The 18,287-nt window shown below is 56.0% G+C and overlaps 2 protein-coding genes across 2 annotated transcripts in view; one reads left to right on the plus strand and one right to left on the minus strand.

Annotated features, from left to right (window-relative positions):
• The window catches only part of RAB3GAP2 (RAB3 GTPase activating non-catalytic protein subunit 2), a 74,546-nt gene extending 62,073 nt beyond the window's left edge, over positions 1-12,473 (plus strand). Inside the window, exons 23-35 of the mRNA XM_056110840.1 lie at positions 31-191; positions 497-713; positions 2,413-2,577; positions 2,660-2,766; positions 3,003-3,069; positions 5,141-5,211; positions 5,962-5,997; positions 6,865-6,939; positions 7,146-7,364; positions 8,030-8,119; positions 8,612-8,833; positions 9,585-9,743; positions 9,835-12,473. Of these exons, the coding sequence (XP_055966815.1) occupies positions 31-191; positions 497-713; positions 2,413-2,577; positions 2,660-2,766; positions 3,003-3,069; positions 5,141-5,211; positions 5,962-5,997; positions 6,865-6,939; positions 7,146-7,364; positions 8,030-8,119; positions 8,612-8,833; positions 9,585-9,743; positions 9,835-9,990 (1,745 nt within the window). The 3' untranslated portion in view covers positions 9,991-12,473. The remainder of the gene's footprint in view (positions 1-30; positions 192-496; positions 714-2,412; positions 2,578-2,659; positions 2,767-3,002; positions 3,070-5,140; positions 5,212-5,961; positions 5,998-6,864; positions 6,940-7,145; positions 7,365-8,029; positions 8,120-8,611; positions 8,834-9,584; positions 9,744-9,834) is intronic.
• Positions 12,474-12,685: 212 nt separating this feature from the next.
• The window catches only part of IARS2 (isoleucyl-tRNA synthetase 2, mitochondrial), a 37,582-nt gene continuing 31,980 nt past the window's right edge, over positions 12,686-18,287 (minus strand). The window contains exons 17-23 of the mRNA XM_056110599.1: positions 17,847-17,972; positions 17,002-17,133; positions 16,158-16,264; positions 15,211-15,356; positions 14,532-14,722; positions 13,907-14,051; positions 12,686-13,087 (exon numbers count right to left, since the gene is read on the minus strand). Coding sequence (XP_055966574.1) covers positions 12,951-13,087; positions 13,907-14,051; positions 14,532-14,722; positions 15,211-15,356; positions 16,158-16,264; positions 17,002-17,133; positions 17,847-17,972 — 984 coding nt within the window. The 3' untranslated portion in view covers positions 12,686-12,950. The remainder of the gene's footprint in view (positions 13,088-13,906; positions 14,052-14,531; positions 14,723-15,210; positions 15,357-16,157; positions 16,265-17,001; positions 17,134-17,846; positions 17,973-18,287) is intronic.

Below are 18,287 nucleotides of genomic sequence, written 5' to 3' on the forward strand. Positions count from 1 at the left end.
TTTCTCCTATGCCTGTCCCCTTTTCTGCAGTGGCCATCGATGAGGGCTGGGACTCCCAGTCTGTGTCCCCGTGGTGGCAGCAGATGCGGGCCGCTTGTGTCCAGTCTGAGAACAATGGGGCCGCCCTGCTGTCAGCACACGTGGGACACGCCGTGGCCGCCCAGCTGTCCAGCAGCGGTTCTGAGAAGAAGGTGAGTGAGTGTCCTGGCCTCACTGGCCACACAGCCCATTGTGGGTCGCCTGTCTCTTCCTGGGCGACATTGTCTGCGTGTTGTGGGACATCATAACTTTGACATGTAGCATCTGCAGGTTCTTGGTGTGGGGGGATGCCGACTGCTCCCAGCCTTGCGGTTTGTCCTTGCAGCCAGGCACTTCTGCCTGGAGGCGGCTTTGGAGCCTGCCCGGAACTGGCCGCGCCCTCCCAAGCTCGCTCAGGTGGACGCCGAGGCCAGCCCAGGCCAGCGGGTCACCCAGCGTTTCCTGCTCATTTCCTCAGGCTGCTGCGAGCACCGACTCGGAGGGTCTCACCGACTCATGGGAGGCGCTGTCCCTGGACTCCGAGTATTGGAAGCTGCTGCTGCGGCAGCTGGAAGACTGCCTCCTCCTGCAGACGCTGCTGCTCAGCCGGGCCGGCGCGCGGCCCCGCGGCTCCTCCCTGCAGGCCGAGCCGCTGCCCAGGCTCTCGGTGAAGAAGTTACTGGAGGGAGGGAAAGGTAAGCCTGTCCTCCCTGCGGGCCGAGCCGCTCCGCGGGCTCTCGGTGAAGTTACTGGAAGGAGGCAAGGGGAGCCATTGCCTCCCAAGGTCTGGATCTCTCTGGAGTGGGGCTTCGGTTGCCCCAGACCGAGGAGCAGGAACCAAAGGGACAGAGACGGGAACAGCACTCAGCGCACTTGGAGCTTCACAGGCTGGTCGGGCCACAGAGAGAGGCCCAGGGCTCTGGTGCTGGCCTTGCCTGTGGCTGACGTTGGCTGACCCTCCTGTGGGCTGGGACCCCACATCCTCCCTCCCTCGCTCACCTGAGGCGTCTGTGCGTCTGAGCCACACTCTCCTCCTGCCCTCTGCTCCCACTTGGTCTGGACCTTTATTTTTCCATCTTGTTTCTCTGCAGAGATGAGGGCTCATTCTAGCTCTTCCTCATTTATCCTTTTTTTTTTTTTTTTGGTGATGCGAGATAGTTCGTATTGACACTTAGGGGAGAGAATGGAGGGTACACATGTTCAAGACAGAACACAGGATTCTCAAGAGTGGAGAAGAGGCAGAGAGGCAGAGAGGCAAGCGAGCGAAATGTGTGTTTGGGCGAGAACACAGGCTTGAGAGTGAGCCTCCCCCCTCCTCGCCTTTAAGGACCAGCTCAAAGGCGTCCTTCTCCAGAAACAGCTCACTACCCCGCCCCTGGCCCTCCCCTGTGCGTCCTCGGTCCCAGGGCGTCCCTCCCTTATCTTTCCCAGTACCTTGTTTCCCCTGCTGGAGTCACGGACTGGGGGCACGGTGGGGGTGAGGAGCAGGCTGGTCCTGGCCAGCTCTGAGACCTCCTGTTCTGTCACGACTGGGCTGTTGGGACATACCCAGGCACCGAGGGGTTTTTGTGTAGTTTTCTACTCTCTGCAGGACTTGTTTGTGATAGAGGCTTTTTAGTGGTAGATTCACTGCTCATCCTGCTGCCAGCCTGGTGGGAGCTTGGGGAAACCATCCTAACGCTGGCTCACACCCCCTCTCCAGAGCCTGGTGCTGGAGTGAGACCTGGGGGTGTCGAGGAGGCAGAGCTGAAAAACGAGCCCAGCCGAGGCAGCCGCTCTCAGGGTCACTGGGAGGTGGTGCCCTCGGGAGCAGCCCCTGTGCAGAAAGGTCCTTCTGGTGGTTTGTTTCACCTTGACTCAAACAGCAGAAAGGTGGAGGGACCAGTCTGAGCAGAGCAGAGCAGGCCCCGCCGTCGGCTAGCTGGTCCTGGCTGATCTTCGGTTTGTGTTTATGAGTTGGGGCCCTGGCTGTGATGGCGTCGGCTGTGTTGTGCAGCTCAGTGACAGTTGCGTCGTACCACAGCGGCCCCAGAAATTCGCAGGTGCTGCTCAGAGCAGCCAACTCACCGGAAGGAGCATGTGATCTGGGGGTAGTTGGGGGAGAGAGGAGGGGAGTCCTGCTGGGGCGTGCGAGCTGATCGCTGCTCTCACTGGCATTGAATCCCATGTCAGGCAGCTGCAGCCAGTGTCCAGTGAACCTGGCCAGCAGCAGTCCAGGGTGGATGGACACGTGTGTATCTCTGGTTGTGTGCTTGTCCGTGGGGGTGCAGGGGCTCAGTACCCCGCAACCCTCATGCACTGGCCCTGCTCTGAGTTTCGGGTTTCGCGGTCACAACTTTTGCTCTCCCTGGGGCCCACAGCCCGCTGCCCTTTGCTCCTGTCCCTTCCCTGCAGGCGGTATTGCAGATACCGTCGCCAAGTGGATATTTAAGCAGGACCTCAACCCTGACGTCTTAAAACTGGCCAGTAAGGACACAGAAAACCCAGATGAAGCCCAAGAGGTTTCAAGAGGTGTCTCTGAGACGTCAGAGGGGGAGACAGACCTGGTCGGCACCCCAGGTAAGCCCTTGCTGTGGGGCCATGGGACTGCCAGGCGGAGCGCATGTCCCCGAAGCTCGAAAGTGACCCCCGTGTCTTGCAGAGCTGCTGTGCCTGGCCTACGAGCAGTTTCCCTGCAGCCTGGAGCCCGACGTGCTGCATGCGCACTGCTGCTGGGAGTACGTGGTCCAGTGGAACAAGGACCCGGAGGTGAGCGCCTCAGGGCGTGGTCCACGGGGCTTTCCAGGTGTCGGTAGATGCATCATGCGGGTTGGAGAGACATCAGACTTTGGGCTTAAGAGAAATCGCTTCTAACTGGGATTTCTTCACCCTGGCATCCTGGGGCTGTTTTACATAGAAAGTTGTGTCAGAAATTTTTCTTTGTATGTGAGCCATCTAGTAATTGATACCTCTTCTGTTTTTCTGTTTTTCTCCCTGCATGTAAGGAAGCACGTTTTTTTGTTAGATCCATAGAACATTTGAAGCACATTCTTAATGCACACGTTCAGAATGGTAAGTAAACTGGGTTTGGAATCATGATTGGGTGATTACAGGAGGCAAGACTCTTCTTGGTTTTAAAGGTTTTTTTTAAATAATGTAGTTTAGGTGATGTGGTTACAACAGTGTTCATGCTTAAGGCATTGATGTGCAGAGAGACTGCACCCTGCAACTAGCTGAGTGCCTGTGCCTCATGAGACTTCTAGTCCCCCTCACACCTCAGCACCCCCACTCAGTACCCCGTGCCAACAGCATGTTTGTGCCCCCTGACAGTTCTGAAGTTCCCGTTTCAGTGCCATCTGCTTTTTAAGTTAGTACATTTATTTATTTATTTATTGCTTTTTGGGTCACACCCAGCGATGCTCAGGGGTTACTCCTGGCTCATGCACTCAGGAATCACTCCTGGCAGTGCTCAGGGGACCATATGGAATGCTGGAAATCAAACCCGGGTCAGCCGCATGTAAGGCAAACACCCTGCCCGCTGGCTATCACTCCAGCCCCAAATTAGTACTTTTAAACTTTGGGCCATGCCCAGTGGTGTTAAGGGATGACTCTGGCCCCAGTGCTGGGGGCATGGGGTAGTCACTCCTGGTAGAGCTCAGGGGACTGTCAGTGGCAGGGATTGAGCCAGGCCTCCTCCACAGTCCAGCCCTGGTGCTGCCCCTCTGACTTGCCGGTGAGTGTGGGATGGGGAAAGGCTCAGCCCAGATTGTTTTCACTGTGCAGGGATCAAACCCCTCACACAAGTGCGGTACTTGGATGTCTTTTAAGAAATGTTTCCCGTAGTTTGTGTCTGTTTCTGATTTTGAATGCTTCTTGTTCGTCACTTTATTTGGTGTTTACATATGAATAAGATCAGTTGGTGGACATTGGGGGTGTTGCGCATCACCGACTTGGTGAAAATGCTGCCCGTGGCACCCTCTGTATTCATCCCGTCTTCATATTGTGAGAGCTGTGGGAGGTACACTCACCTCCAGGAGACCATGGAAACCTTACCTCCAGGGACACCACGGAAACCCTTACCTCAGTGAGACCACAAAACACTGTGAGGGAGACCACGGGAAAGCCTCACCTCCACAGAGACCACTGAGACATCTCCAGAAATACCACGGAAACCCTCACCTCCAGGGAGACCACGGAAACCTCCAGGGAGACCATGGAAGCAACTCCAGAGAGAACACAGAAATTCTTACCTCCAGAGAAAAACCTCTAGAGGGACCACAGAAACACCTTCAGGGAGGCCATTGAAACCTTCATCTCCAGAGAGACCATGAAAACCCTCACCCCCGTGGGGCTGGAGCAATAGCACAGTGGGTGGGGTGTTTGCCTTGCACGCAGCTGACCTAGGTTCGATTCCCAGCATCCCATATGGTCCCCCAAGCACCGTCAGAAGTAATTCCTGAGTGCATGAACCAGGAGTAACTCCTGTGCATCGTTGGGTGTGACCCAAAAAGCAAAAAAAAACAAAAAACAAAAAAAACTCACTCCCCAAAAGACAAGGAAACACCTCCAGGGAGACCAGGAAACACCTCCAAGGAGGCCATTGAAGCAGACCCTGTGGTTTCACCATTGTCATTTCACCCATTCTGTCGGAGTATTTGATTGTTCCATATGCTTGTCAACTGTTGGCATTGTCGTTAAGAACATTTAGCCTTTTTATTGGTGACTTAATAGTATTTCTGTGATCCCAATTTGCATTTGTCTCATAAATGATGATGTGAATCTTATATCTTTCGTGGCCATTTGGTTATCTTTTGGGGGGGTTGTGGGGGAGGGGCGATGGTTATCTTCCTATGACCCCAGTTCTGATTTTCTTTGATTTTTTGGGGGGGCCCACCTGGTGGTGCTTTGGGCAGTTCCTGTCCCTGCTTGAGGCTCCATACCCACCCCGGACCGCCCACGCTTCTGCGTGAAAGTGCAGTGGCCCTTGCTAGCTGAGCAGCCCCCGTACCGCCTCTCCCATCCAGTCCTGGCTGTTATTTTACAGACGTTAGGTTGGGTGTAAGGAATTTTGTAGCCATATGAATTGCTGTGTTTATTGGGAATGTATCACCATCCGGTCACGCTCTGCTCTCTCGCTGGGCAGGCATCGCGTTGATGATGTGGAACACGTTCCTGGTTAAGAGGTTTTCCGCTGCTGCCTACTTGATGGATAAGGTAAGGCTGTCTTGTGGCTCGCTTCCGAATTGGGAAGTGTTGTCTTTCTGGAGTACAGAAAGGGCCTTTTAAATTCCATGGACTGTGGGATTTTTTGTATGTTTGGTTCCCTTCATTAACTTGTATTAGAAGTTTATCTTCAGTGGCCTTCTCAGACTTTTTGCTGCCATACCCCGTTGCACTCATGCTGACTAGGTAAACGTAACTTCAAGGCTGGCAATTTGACAGCCTGAAGAACCTCATCCTCAAATGCCTGAGGGCCAGCCCCCACTCCCCGCCCCCCACGCACACCTCATGTTTCTACTCGGTGATGGCTCGTGGTCACATTCTTCCTGGCTGCACCCACCCACCTTTCTTGCCTGCTCCCTTCCTTGTCCGCTTAGCTGGAGCTTTCGCAGAACTCCCCCCAGCCCTCGTGGGCTTCTCTATTGTTCTGTCTCAGCACCAACGGGCGTGTGGCCGTGTCACCTGGCAGTGGTCCATGCCACGGTCCCATTTGATCCTCCATGCTTGGCTCTGAATTTACCCCCCGTGAGGAGGAAGCGAGCGTGTCTGGCCGTTCTGTCAGTGAGTTCTTACCACTCCTCCTCGCTGGAAGGAAACAGGAGGAGCCTCACTGACTCAGTGACTGTCACCACAGTTAATTGACCTTTATGCTGATCAGCTTGGTGACTTACATCTCTGCTTCTGTGCACGGTGACACTGCTTTGTCGCAGTGGTGACACACTGTTTTGTGTTCTTTTGTCTCAGGTTGGAAAAGCACCAAAGGACAGGCTGTGCCGGAGGGTGAGTGAGATCTTTCCTGTGGGTCTCGTTGGTCCTGCCCTGGCCCAGGACTGAGTAACTGCGGGGACGGACTTAGCCCGTGGCCCTTCTGATGACACAAGCAAAAGACGAGGAGCACGGAGAGGCTACCGTTAAGGAGATTGCTCACCGTCTGTGGCCAGGATTAACCCCTCCAGTCCATCAGATAATTGAACTCCACTTACACAAGACTTGAGTCAGGGTGTACCCACATGCTGGGACAGAGTTGGGGCATCCCCGTGTGCCGAAACTCCAGCTTTGGTGGGGTCTGTAGCTGGTAGTGGACTTGGCTGAGTTTGAAATGACTATCTGAATATCTTCAGGCAGGGCAGACACGTGCATCTTGCCGTCACCGAACTTGATGTTTTCAGTTGCTCTCAGGGTTGCTCTTGGCAGTGCTCAAGGACCCTTGTGGTACCAGAGCTCAAGCCCAGGGCTCCTGTGTGCCACACCTGTGCTTTTCAGCCTGCCACCAGTCTTGTGCTGTGAACAATAAGCACTGCCAGAGCCACCTTATTGGTTGGAGGGCGCTGTGTGAGTTTGTGCATGTATGTTCATGCACGTGGTGTTTGCATTCTCAGCGGTGCTTCATGTCCATGAGTTGATTGGTTGTGATTTATTTAGCATTGGGGGGGACACCTGGCAGTGCTCAGGTGTGTCGTCTGAGTCTTTGTGGCTGTGGTACCCTCTGGTTCCTTGAGCACTGCAAGGCGACACCCACACATGGCCAGGAGGAAACCCTGAGCCCTGCAGAATGGGGCCCAGCCCCCCAGCCCAATCGGCATTAACTTTTCCTGGGGGAGTGACGTCGTTCGCTCTAGACGTTCACAGGTCCCTTTTCCACCACAGGACGTGGGGATGAGTGACACGGCCCTGACGTCCTTCCTCGGCTCATGCCTGGACCTTCTGCAGACCCTGATGGAGGTGAGTGAGTCGGTTGGAGTTGGCCTGGCTCAGCGCTGCCCAGTGCTCCACAGATTCCTACGCTTAGGAAGTGCTCTTGTCTCTGATGGGTTCATCTCGAAATTGTGACTCCATCCTGGAAAATGTTTCTGGGTAGAGCAACTTTGAATTCCAGGTTGGGGTTGGCACGCAGGCTCAGCCCTTGCTTCCCTCTCTGTCACCTGCAGGCCGACGTGAGCCGGGACGAAATGCAGGTGCCGGTCCTGGACACAGAGGATGCGTGGCTCGCCGTGGAGGGCCCCGTGTCCATCGTGGAGCTGGCCTTGGAGCAGAAGCCTGTCCACTACCTGCTGGTGGAGCACCACTCGGTGCTCTGCTCCCTCCTGCTCGCCGTGGCCAGGTTTGCACTCAAGGCCGTGAAGCCCCTGGCGCTCTTCGACAGTAAGGTTGGTCCTCGGGGCTGGCAGGTGTCCCAGTGGGTTGGGGGAGGGAAGGCCGGCAGGGCGCGGGCGCAGAGGTGGTGTCAGCACTGGGTTTTGGGGCAGTGCTCGGCGAGGGGTGCTCTGCTCGCCCGGTCCCATGGGTGCCTGTGTCCTGCTCTTCGGCTGCTGCCTTTTTCCCTGCCGCATCTGGATGTTTGTCCTTGTTCGTTCTTGGACATACGGGCTGAACCCACCCGAGCCTGAGGCTTGGGTCATCTTGGACATTCTCTTTGCTTCTTTGTCTCTACCTCCACAGGAGGCTCGGAGATCGCATCCCCTGTCCCCACTCAAAATCCTGTGCTCGTGTGTGTGTGTGTCTGTGTCTGTGTGTGTGTGTGTGCGTCTGTGTACTTCCACCTGCTGACCCCTCACCTGCATTCAGTTCCTCCTGCTCTCCTCCCCTTGGTGGCAGAACAGACGTGTCATGGGAATGTCCCCGGGAGTCAGGCACCGACAGCAGGGCTCGGAAACCACTGCAGGTCCTCGCTGGTGAGGACGACCGGAGAAGCAGGAAGCTGGGCCAGAGCTGGGGTCTGGAGCCAGAGGGCAGCTGGGCGGGAACTGTGTCTGCACCCCCACCCCACATCAGCACATCCACAGCCGTGTCTTCAGCTCTTCTTTCTCCGTAGGGGAAGAATGCTTTTTTCAAAGACCTAACTTCCATTCAGTTGTTACCTAGTGGAGAAATGGATCCCAACATTATTTCAGCACGACAGCAGGTAGGTTACTGGGTCTTGTTTTATTTTGTTTAGGTGTGGGGGGCAGATTAATGAAAGTGACTCAGAGTCTCCTTGAGAGAGTCGGTACCCTTTATTTATTTATTTATTTATTTTGCTTTTTGGGTCACACCTGGCGATGCACAGGGGTTACTCCTGGCTCTGCACTCAGGAGTTACTCCTTGCGGTGCTCAGGGGACCATGTGGGATGCTGGGAATCGAACTCGGGACGGCCGCATGCAAGGCAAACGCCCTACCCACTGTGCTATCTCTCCAGCCCGAGAGTCGGTACCCTTTAAAGCATGATCTTTCTTGCTGATTAGGCAGCAGTGACGGCAGTCCTCTGCCGCTCTGCTCTGAGACCTTCTTCTGTCCCTCTGGGCTGCAGCCCGCCGCTGTCCCAGTGCTCAGCCCAGTGCTGGCTGAGGCGGGCTCTGGGACCTGACCCGCAGGCTCCTCCCTCCGCTCACCTGCCTCTCCTGTCTCCGTTTCCAGTTCCTGCTGAAGTTGGTCAGCGCCGCAGTCCAGGCCCAGCACTCAGTCAGGAGAGACAGGAGCTCCCCTGAAGAGGCCCCCGCAGCCCCCCTCGGCAGGGACCCAGATTGGCCAGCGCTGGCCATGGACTTGGCCCTCCACCTGCAAGTGAATGAGGATGTGGTGCGGCGGCACTACGTGGGGGAGCTGTACAGCCACGGCGCCGACCAGCTGGGCGAGGAGGTAAGGCCGCACGCAGCGCCCCTGTTTCCCCGCCATGCAGACGTCCGGACGCAGAGACGCTCAGTGGAATAGTAACTGGCAGGGCAAGCCCCGGAGGGCAGGCAGGTGCGCTCACTGTCCATGCGGAGCGAGGAATGCCGAGGGGGAGGAAACGGCGTCCGGGAACAAAGGAGAGAGGGGCCAGGGACGGCACGGTGGGAGGGCACTTGCCTTGCACACCACTGACTCAGGTTCAAGCCTAGCACCACACAAGGTACCCCGAGCACTGCCAGAGGTGACCCCAACTTACCCACACCTCAGGACAACCCAGAAGTTACTCTGTCAGGTCGTCCGAGAGACGTGAACTGAACTGCAGTTTCAGTAAAGAAAAAGCAGCCGCAGCCTGGAGAACAGCGGGAACTGCTGGAGGAACATCAGGCTGGGGGCCATGGACCCGTGCGGCTCATCCACGGAGCCATCAGGGACTGAGTTGCTTGGGCTGAGGGAGGGGGCCTGGCCCCTCACAGAGTCCCCTTCCCATGGTCTCAGGGCCTGCCACCCACACTCAGACTCTGGCTTCAGCCCCGCCACACCGAGACTCTCGAGGGCCTCAGCCCGCCACACTGACTGAGACTCTCGGTGACAGGAAAAGCATTAGGCCCTGAGCAGAAATGAGGGTTTTCGATCCTGATGCCGATTTGGGCTGGGTCCCGGCCGGGCACTGCACTGGAACATGGGCACTCAGTGGGTGTCCCTCCCTGTCCCTCTCCAGGCTATGCTCCAGGTCCATGACAAGGAGGTGCTGGCCTCGCAGCTGTTGGTGCTGACGGGCCAGAGGCTGGCACACGCGCTGCTGCACTCGCAGACGCGGGCGGGCATGGAGCTGCTGGCCCGCCTGCCGCCCACGCTCTGCACGTGGCTCAAGGCCATGGTAAGGATGCCCTGGCCAGGGGGAGAGGGGGTGGGGGAGTCGTGTCACAGCCAGGCTGTGGCTGACGAACTGAACTCTGTCCCTCCCGCAGGACCCCCAGGATCTCCAGAACACTGAAGTGCCCATTGCCACCACGGCGAAGCTGGTGAACAAAGTCATCGAGCTGCTGCCGGAGCAGCATGGGCAGTACAGCCTGGCCCTGCACCTCACGGAGGCCGTGGACGCCGTCTCCCTCCCCACCCTCTGACCCGACAGGAGCGGGTGGCGGCCGTGGCTTGGACTTATACAGTGTGTGTGTGTATATTATATATATATATAATATATATTATATATTATAAATATATATACATACACAGCTATGACTGCTGTTCAGTGCAGTCCTGCCCACCTCCCACTCCTTCCTCCCGAGGACACTACGTGAACAGACAGAGCCGGGCTGCTGGCGGCCGAGGCCGCTGCCTCCTGTTTGCAGCACAGGCTTCAGTAGTTTCACTCTCCAGCGCCACCACTGCTCGGACTCGGCAGATTCTGTTTCTGCGAGATTCTGTAGTTCCTACTCCAACAAACCGCTCCTGTCACTGACCGTGTGTGTCCCCCACGGCGTCTCCAGCAGCAGCCCTGAGAGCCAGCAGCCCCGTCCTGCGTGAGCTGGGTGGGGGTGCCCCAAGTGCCAGCCACCTTGTGCTGTCACCGTCAGAGGACCTTGTTGTGGAGGAATAGTGTGTCCAGGACACCACCATATCCACCAGACACCGCACAGAGCCCTGGCCCAGGGGATGTGCCAAAATCGAGCACCAGATGGGGGCCGGAGGGACAGGAAGCAGGGAGGGAGGGTGCTGGCTTTGCATGCAGCTGACCCAGGCTTGATACCTGGGACCCTATATGGTCCCCTGAGCCCCACGAGGAGTGATCGATCCGGGTGCAGAGCCAGGAGTAGCCCATGAGTATCACCAGTGTGGCACCAAAACAAAAAGATAAAAGTGAGCAGAGATGCGGCAGCAGTGAAAGTCTTTCAGTTAAAAGTCAAAATTGGCTTTAAAAAAAAAATCCAAAACCATATCCGTATTAGGCAACTGTAAAAAATGTATCATCTTGTAAAGCTTATGTTGAAAACAAAAGAGGCTAAAGGTTTTTAGTCCAGCTTTATTTTTCTTACCGGTCTTTAGAGACATCTCTCTGGGATTTGGGATCTTCGTCTGTTCTGGGGACAGGATGGAGATGCTGAGTGACAGGACAGCGTTAGCAAACCTACCTCAATGTGGGTCGAGAAGCTCAGGTGCAGCGGTTGCCCACATGCCCAGAGTGACCTCTGGGACCCCCAGTGCTGAGGGACCCAAAGCTCCCCCGATGGTCAGTATTGATCCTGCATGTCTGAGGCCCAGGGGGCGACGCAGCTGCGGCAGGGACGGCAGGACTTGGTCCTTCAGGGATGGGAGGGAGAGCCCAGTGTGGGCGGATCCCAGCTGGTCCTTTTGGCTGAGATCACGTGCACACACGCACTTGGCAGTCGGGTTCAAGGCCGGAGAGCCTGGTGAGCCCGTAGTCTGATCCGGCACCGTGGAAGGACCGTCTGCCCTTCCCCGGCCCACATGTGGGAGCACTCAGCAAGCTCAGAGCCTCCTGCAGTTTCCCTAGGTACTTTGATAGTGGTGAGGAGGCCATAGAGAAACCCGAAGCCCTAGGAATTATTTACCAAGTCTTTGGATTCTGTTAACACTTGGCACATAAACAAGCTTTTCTGAAAATGTTTGTGTGCGCCTAAACAAGCCAACCTGGTCCTTCTGGTGTGGCAGTTTAGCAAGGCCTTTGATTCTGTCATGCTCACTCACCAGGGGCAGGATTCTGAGGCAGGACCATGCGACATGGTTAAGGAAAGCTCGGAGGGCCAGGAGGCAGCTCCGCGAGGCTGGAGCAGGAGGCTGCTGTTTGGGCCCTGGCACTTGGGGTCCCCCCAGCACCACCAGGCCACATGGGGAGAAAAACACAGAGCACAGAAGATCGGGGACGGCGGTCAGAGCTTGGAGCCTCTGGGTCTCAGCCCCAATACCACACAGGCAGTTCCATTGTACTATACTGTCGGGGCTTTCTGAGTAAGCCTGATGGGAAGGACAAAAAATGCCTGTACATCCCGCGAGGCGGAACAGTCACGGCGTCAGCACTGGACAGACCACGAGTGGGGGGGACGCCCTTTCCTGGGTGCCCTTCTGTGCATGAATCCCACTACAGAGCAATGAGGGGGGTTGCCCGGTGGTCCTGACCTCCGCACTGCTGGTCCCTCGGAGTGAGAAGAGCTGAGGGACAAGGGTGCAGTGCCACCGAGTGCTTCAGGAGTTTGCAGAAACGAGGGGTGAAGAGCTTTAGCTTCAAAAGTTCCTTTAAGGTCACAATAAAAGGTATTGAATTGTTTGCTTAAAAAAAAAAAAAAACAGGACCGGCTGCAAAACCAGCAAAGCTAATGTGACATGAAATGTGACAGCAGCGCATCTGATTATGAGCCGGTTTCGGCTCCTCAGAGCAGCAGGGACGCCTCCTCTGACCCAGAGGGCTTCAGAACTCTGTCTTCTTCAGTAGAATCAGCCATTCCTGAAAAAGGGACTCGAATACTAAACTTTATACAAAGCTCTATCTAATGTAATGTAATGTAAGTAGTGGAATTCTGTAAATACTGCTATTTTCTGTCTGCTCACTGTTGTGAATTTATGTATATCAGTAAAATTAATTTTCAGCGTTGCTGTCTCTCTCCCCCCGACCCCCTGTTGGTGGCACTTGCTCCTAGGCAGCAGCAAAGCCCCCGCTGCTGTGCCAGCGCGCGAGTCACCAGCCCCACCAGGAAGCACCTTTCATGGCAGCCCTGTCACAAACACGCCTCTGCTGCAACCACATTTTAAAACTCAAGATATTCAAAACTTAGACACCCACATCAGTGATTTTCCAGAAAACCTTTTATTTCTGTACATTGTAGAACTTAAATAGTCAAAAGATGTATAAAATATTTTCTGCCTCGCCATACTGGAAGGCTCAGCCACCTGAGCACTGGGTTCTGGGTATCTCCATCCCCGTCTGGAGAGGGGACTTTTCACATGTGTGAAAAACACACGTTTTTACAGTCTACTTACAGAAAAAGCCACAACCCTCCCTGCCCACAAACACTCCTCTGAAGGCGCTACCGGGCATGTCCCTGCCCCCTCCCAGGCCGCTGCTGTGCTGCTACTCGCCCCCGACCACCTGGGCGCAGCGGGGGCAGAGCTGCTCCGCCGACGGGGTCGTGTGCTTCCAGCAGCGCGGGCACTTCTCCTTGGTGGTGGGCATGACGAAGACGGTGTAGGAGGACTCCTCCCGGATATCTGGAAGGAAAGCACGGCAGTAGCCAGCGGGCCCTCCCCGCCTCGCCCCTGCCCAGAGCTTCCTCCTTCATGTGTAGCCGCAAGGCTGGACGCTGCTTCCGTCTCCCTCCCTTCCTGGGTGCAGCTCAGTGAACCCCACCTAACTCAGGGACCTACCTGACCAGATTTGAGAGAGCCAAAAGATGGTGACAGCTCTGGGATCCCGGGGTAAAATCCTATGGTTTGGGGGTCACAGTGATGGGACCTTGAGTGGGGCACTGCTTCCACTCCCAGCCCGGGAATGAGTCAGAAACAGCTCATCCTTGGCAGGGCAGCAGAGCGCCCAAAGCTGCCTGAGGGGCAAGTCCCACCCTTGCTAAGATGGAGCGAGCAGCAGGTGAGGCGCTTGCCCGGCACGTGTGGGCTCTGGGTCCCAGCACCAGCACCAGCACCGTCAAGCAAAAGGCTGATGTTTGGTTGGATAAGTGCTTCCCTCTGAGGCCACAGCAGGGCTAGGGGGCGTGCGGCGCTGTAATCAAAGTGCCCCAGAGCCACTGGCCTTCTGCCTTCTCCCTCCTGTGGGGTGTGCCCGCTGCTGCTGGGTGGGGCGGGCAGGGAGTGTCTCAGCAGTGGCGGGGGAGGCCCGGGCTGGCTCCCCAGGTTCACTGTCCAGCCTGCATCCTGGAGATCCTCGGCAGGATCTGGCCTGCGGGAACAGTGCCCACTGTCACCCTGCTTCCCTAGAACCGGGCACGTTTCGGACAAGAGCATAGAACTCCACCGCGAAGCTGTAGATGAGGATGCAATGTTCTGGTGAGTAACGGCTTCAACCTTCCTCACCTTCCAGATTGATGACGAAGCTCCCTTTGTGCTGAATCGCGTCTTCCGTCAGGGGGCCTGGCTCCTGAGAGAGCAGTGTGGTCTGCGACGCCATCATCAGCTCATTCAGCTGCGAGGTGCTGGATGTTTCCTCGCTCTGCAGCATCTGTGGGCAGCAAGCGAGGGCTAGGACCTGAGTTCCGTGCACCAGCAACTGGACATGGAATGGGGCGGCTGATTCTACCGGTCAGGAAGAACTGCTCAGCCCCACAGCCTGTACAGCCAAACTGCGGAGCAGATGGATTTCCAGGAGGTTGAAAGGTTCAATCTGAAAACTTCCCCTCACTGGAGCTTCCTTCCTGCACAGCAGATATTCCACCTGGCTGCCCACTGAGCAGCGAGTTCCAATCAAAGCACCGTGTTTAGGGGCTGGGGAGAGGACAGTGGAAGGGGTTTTTGCCTTGCATGCATCTGACATGGCTTTGATCCCCGACACCCCAGGTTGTTCCCAGAATCCCACCAGGAGCGATCCCTGAGCACCGCTGGGTGAACACACACACACACACATGCACACACATACACACACACCAACAACAACCAAAGATAAACAAGACACCGATTCTGAGCGAGGCTGAGGGCAGCGCACCTCAAAGATCTCGAAGAGCAGCCCCGGCTCAATGACGATGACGAGCTCATACTCGGCGGGGTTCTGGCCGGGAATGCTGCCCAGGAAGCAGTCTCGCATGGCGCAGGCACTCTCAATGGCCTCCTCCAGGCCCGGCTTCTTCCAGATGGAGCTCGTCTGGACCCACCCGGTGCGAAACACACTCTTCGGCTCTTGAATGACAAATGGCAACTCAGTGAGTTTCCGAACAACGCAAGCTCCAGCCCGGGGGTCTCCATCCCTGGGGAAGGTGTGATGAAACCGCATGACGCCCCCACCCCAGCATGCCCAATACTCATTTGGAAATGACCGTTACTCTGATCAACAGATAAACATCTTGCATGAGCTCAAGGAAAGAAAGGGCTGTCTTGAAGAAAATTAGACCAAAGGCAACAATGGTACTGACCACACCTGTCTTCAGGCAGGAAGATTCAATGTGAATTTCTTTCTTTCTAGGTATCTATAGTTCCTAATTTCCTCTAACACAAGCAGAACAGAAATGCACCTACAAACAAGTTCATCGTGTGGCAGTGCCTGAGACCAGAGTCCCAGCCCCCTCTCGGAGGCGCCTGAGAATCCCCCTGATATGCGCTTGTCAGCAGGTGGGTACAGACTCAGGGCACCCTCTCTGTCACCCAGACAGCAAGTCAGTGTCCCTCACCTTTCTCATACGGAATGTGCTGGAAGGCCTCTTCAGCCAGGTGAGGCAGGATGGGAGCGATGGCACGAACCAGCACGTCCAGGACTTCAGCCAACGCTGTCTGACAGGAGCGTCGCTTGGGGTCGCTGGCACCTTCACAGTATAGCCTGCGGGGAACAGTGGCCTCAGCAGCTGGCAACACTGACCCTAAGGCTCCAATCTTTGTACTGGTTTTAGGGCCACACCTGGCAGTGCTCAGGAATCCCTCCTGGGGGTGCTCAGGGACAGAATTGGGGTTGGCTGCACACATGGTATCCTGAGATACCCTTAGACGCCTCCAGGCATGTTTTTTGCAGATGAAATAGACTGGTGCTAGAGCACAGTGCACAGGACGGCCACTGGCCTTGGGTTCAATCCCTGCCACACCGTAAGGTATACTGAGCCCTGCCAGGAGTGACCCAAGTGCAGAGACAGGAGTCATGCCTGAACTCTGCTGGGCATGACTCATGCCTGCCCCCCAAATAACCACAAAAACCCAGTGTGGGCTCCGGACACGGCTTAATGCTCTAAGTGCGAGCTTCATGGGGAAAAGGCCAGGGATCAACCCCAGCACTCTGTCACAGGGAGGTCAGGTTCAACCCCAGCACTGTGTCACAAGAAGGCCAGGGTTCAACCTGGCACTGTGCTGCAGGGACAGTTCAGCACTGGCCTCTATTCTCTTTCCTTCTCATGACCACTTCACACACACAGGACAGGTGAATCAGCACCATTATAAAGAAACCAGGATAAAGAAATGGAGACTTTAGGGTGCTCTGCCCTGTCAGTGAGAAAGTGGTGAAGTAAAACTGCCCATCGCAGTCCACCTTGGCCGGCACCCACTCTTGGCTCTGCGCTGCTGACCAGGCTCCAATGACCACCCAGCCCGACATGCCAGAAGGTCAGAGCATTTCAACATTGGCTCTACGTACCGATCTTTGATGATGCTGAAATAAAACTGAGAAAGTTCTCTGGTATAAAACGCCTGTAAGAGCCGAACGACTTTCCCGAAATCATACTGCTTATAGGAGTCTGAGATCTAGGAGACAGGGCCAAATTGAAGCTGGGATAAGCCAACATCCGATGCAAAGCACGTCCCGTAAAGCCTGCCCTGAAGGTCGAAACCACCAGTCGGGACCTGAGCCAGAGTTCTGAGGCTCTTCCCAAGGTGCCTCAGGTTCACAGGTTCCTCCAATCACAGAGTTTGATTCTGGAGACCACAGAACGCACAGCACAGGACAGGCTGGTGTGTGCACATACCCTCCCGGTTCCTGAAAGCAACCACAACTCTAATGTTGCCAACTGCTTGTTACTGACACACAAGTCTAAGTACAAGACACAAGATCTATGTATCTTCCAAGACTCAGAATGGTCATTTCAGTACTTTGCAGGTGCAGGCGGAGCTCACGAAGGGGACATGCCACCCCCCGCCCCCATTCTTAGTCTCCTGAGGCTCGGGCCCCGCGGCAGTGCTCAGGAGGGAGTGCTCAGGTGACCCGTGGTGCTCGGCCTCCAGCCTGGCCCCTCTATAAACGGCCCTGCACCTGCAGACACCAGGCACACCTCTATCCCTTCCTGCCGGAGGGACGGAAGCGCCCGAGAGGAAAGAGCAGCAGCAGTCCGCCGCTCCTTTGGGATCAAACGCAGTCCTGGGCTGGAGGCCCCCGACCCCCAAGGACAAGGCCAGCCAGTCTCTCACGCCGGCCGTGCCGCTCGTGCCTCGCACCGTGCAGCAGCCCGTGGTGCAGCTGCTGGCCAGGGCTGTGCTGGCCTCACCTTGTTGGCCAGGTCCTGCAGCAAGTGCAGCATGTACTGGTCCACGACATACATGTCCTTCACGGGGACTGAGTCCACTTCCGGGTTGAAATCAGCCACGTTCCCCAGAAGGAAGCGGAGTGTATTCCTCAGCTATTGAAGAGGAAAATATGGCATACATTCAGAGACAAATGAGGCTGTGGCTTTCACTTAAAAGTTTCCTTATTTCCTAGACTTAAGTTTTAGATAATCCACATTACTTTCCTTCGATTCGTTTTTTGTCACACGCGGTGATGCTCGAGGGGTGCTCCTGGCTCTAAGCTCGAATTACTCCTCATAGTGCTCAGGGAACCATATGGGGTACCAGGGATTGAACCTGGGTTGGCCATGCGCAAGGGAACACCCCGCCCACTGTGCTATCTCTCCAGTCCCTGTGTTACATTCTTTGTGGGAGACCTATTTGTGAAATATCTTTCCTAATCAAGAATATGAATCTGAACAAATCAACTCATTCCAGTAGCCAATGGAGAACACGCCCCTCCGCCCGTCGACATTACATGGGAAGGGAATTTCCATCAGATATCTGCAGCTTCCAGGCAAATCAGCAGCCACCTCACACTCCCACTTCCAGGAGAAAATGAGCAGAGCAAGGTCCTGGCTTTCACGGAAACCATGTGTGAAGTGCAACAGTTTCATGTCAATTTGGCTGCATTGTATTTTATGTATTATTTTAGCAAAATACGGAAGGGCAGCAATTTTTTAATAAGAAAATGTGAAACTCTGTTTTGAGGGAAAGAAGGTTCTTCCTTTCCCAGAGGAGGCGGTGACGGCGGCCTCTCGCCCGGAGCAGGGCAGTGTAGACCCACCTTGCTGATGCTGTCCCTTGCAGAGCTGAGCACCGACTGGCTGAGCGTCACCTCGGTGAAGACGTTGGACTCGGCCACCCACCATCGGAGCACATCGGCGCCGTACGGCGGCTCTCGGCTGTGGTCCTACAGGGAGCAGGAGTGAGGACACGGCACGGGTCAGCCCCAGGGAAGGGTCAAGGTATGCGCACGGAGCCGGAGGAGGCAGCTCCATCAGGAGAGGCTCTGCCCAGGCTGGCCCCGGGAGAGCTCAGCACTGCCCTGAGCCCCACTCTGTGACGGGGGCCCCCTTCTGTACTCCCTGGCAACCCTACACATGCAGAAATGACTAGGGACCAGAGGGGCAGAGCAAGGCCAGAGAGGAACAAGGAGCACCATGGCCTCTGCGAGCAGACTCCCCCGGGCCGACCAGGTACAGGCCAAGGCGTGTTCACAGGGGTC

The sequence above is a fragment of the Sorex fumeus genome, unplaced genomic scaffold, assembly GCF_029834395.1.
Source record: "Sorex fumeus unplaced genomic scaffold, SorFum_2.1 ptg000010l, whole genome shotgun sequence".
NCBI classification, from domain to species: domain Eukaryota; kingdom Metazoa; phylum Chordata; class Mammalia; order Eulipotyphla; family Soricidae; genus Sorex; species Sorex fumeus.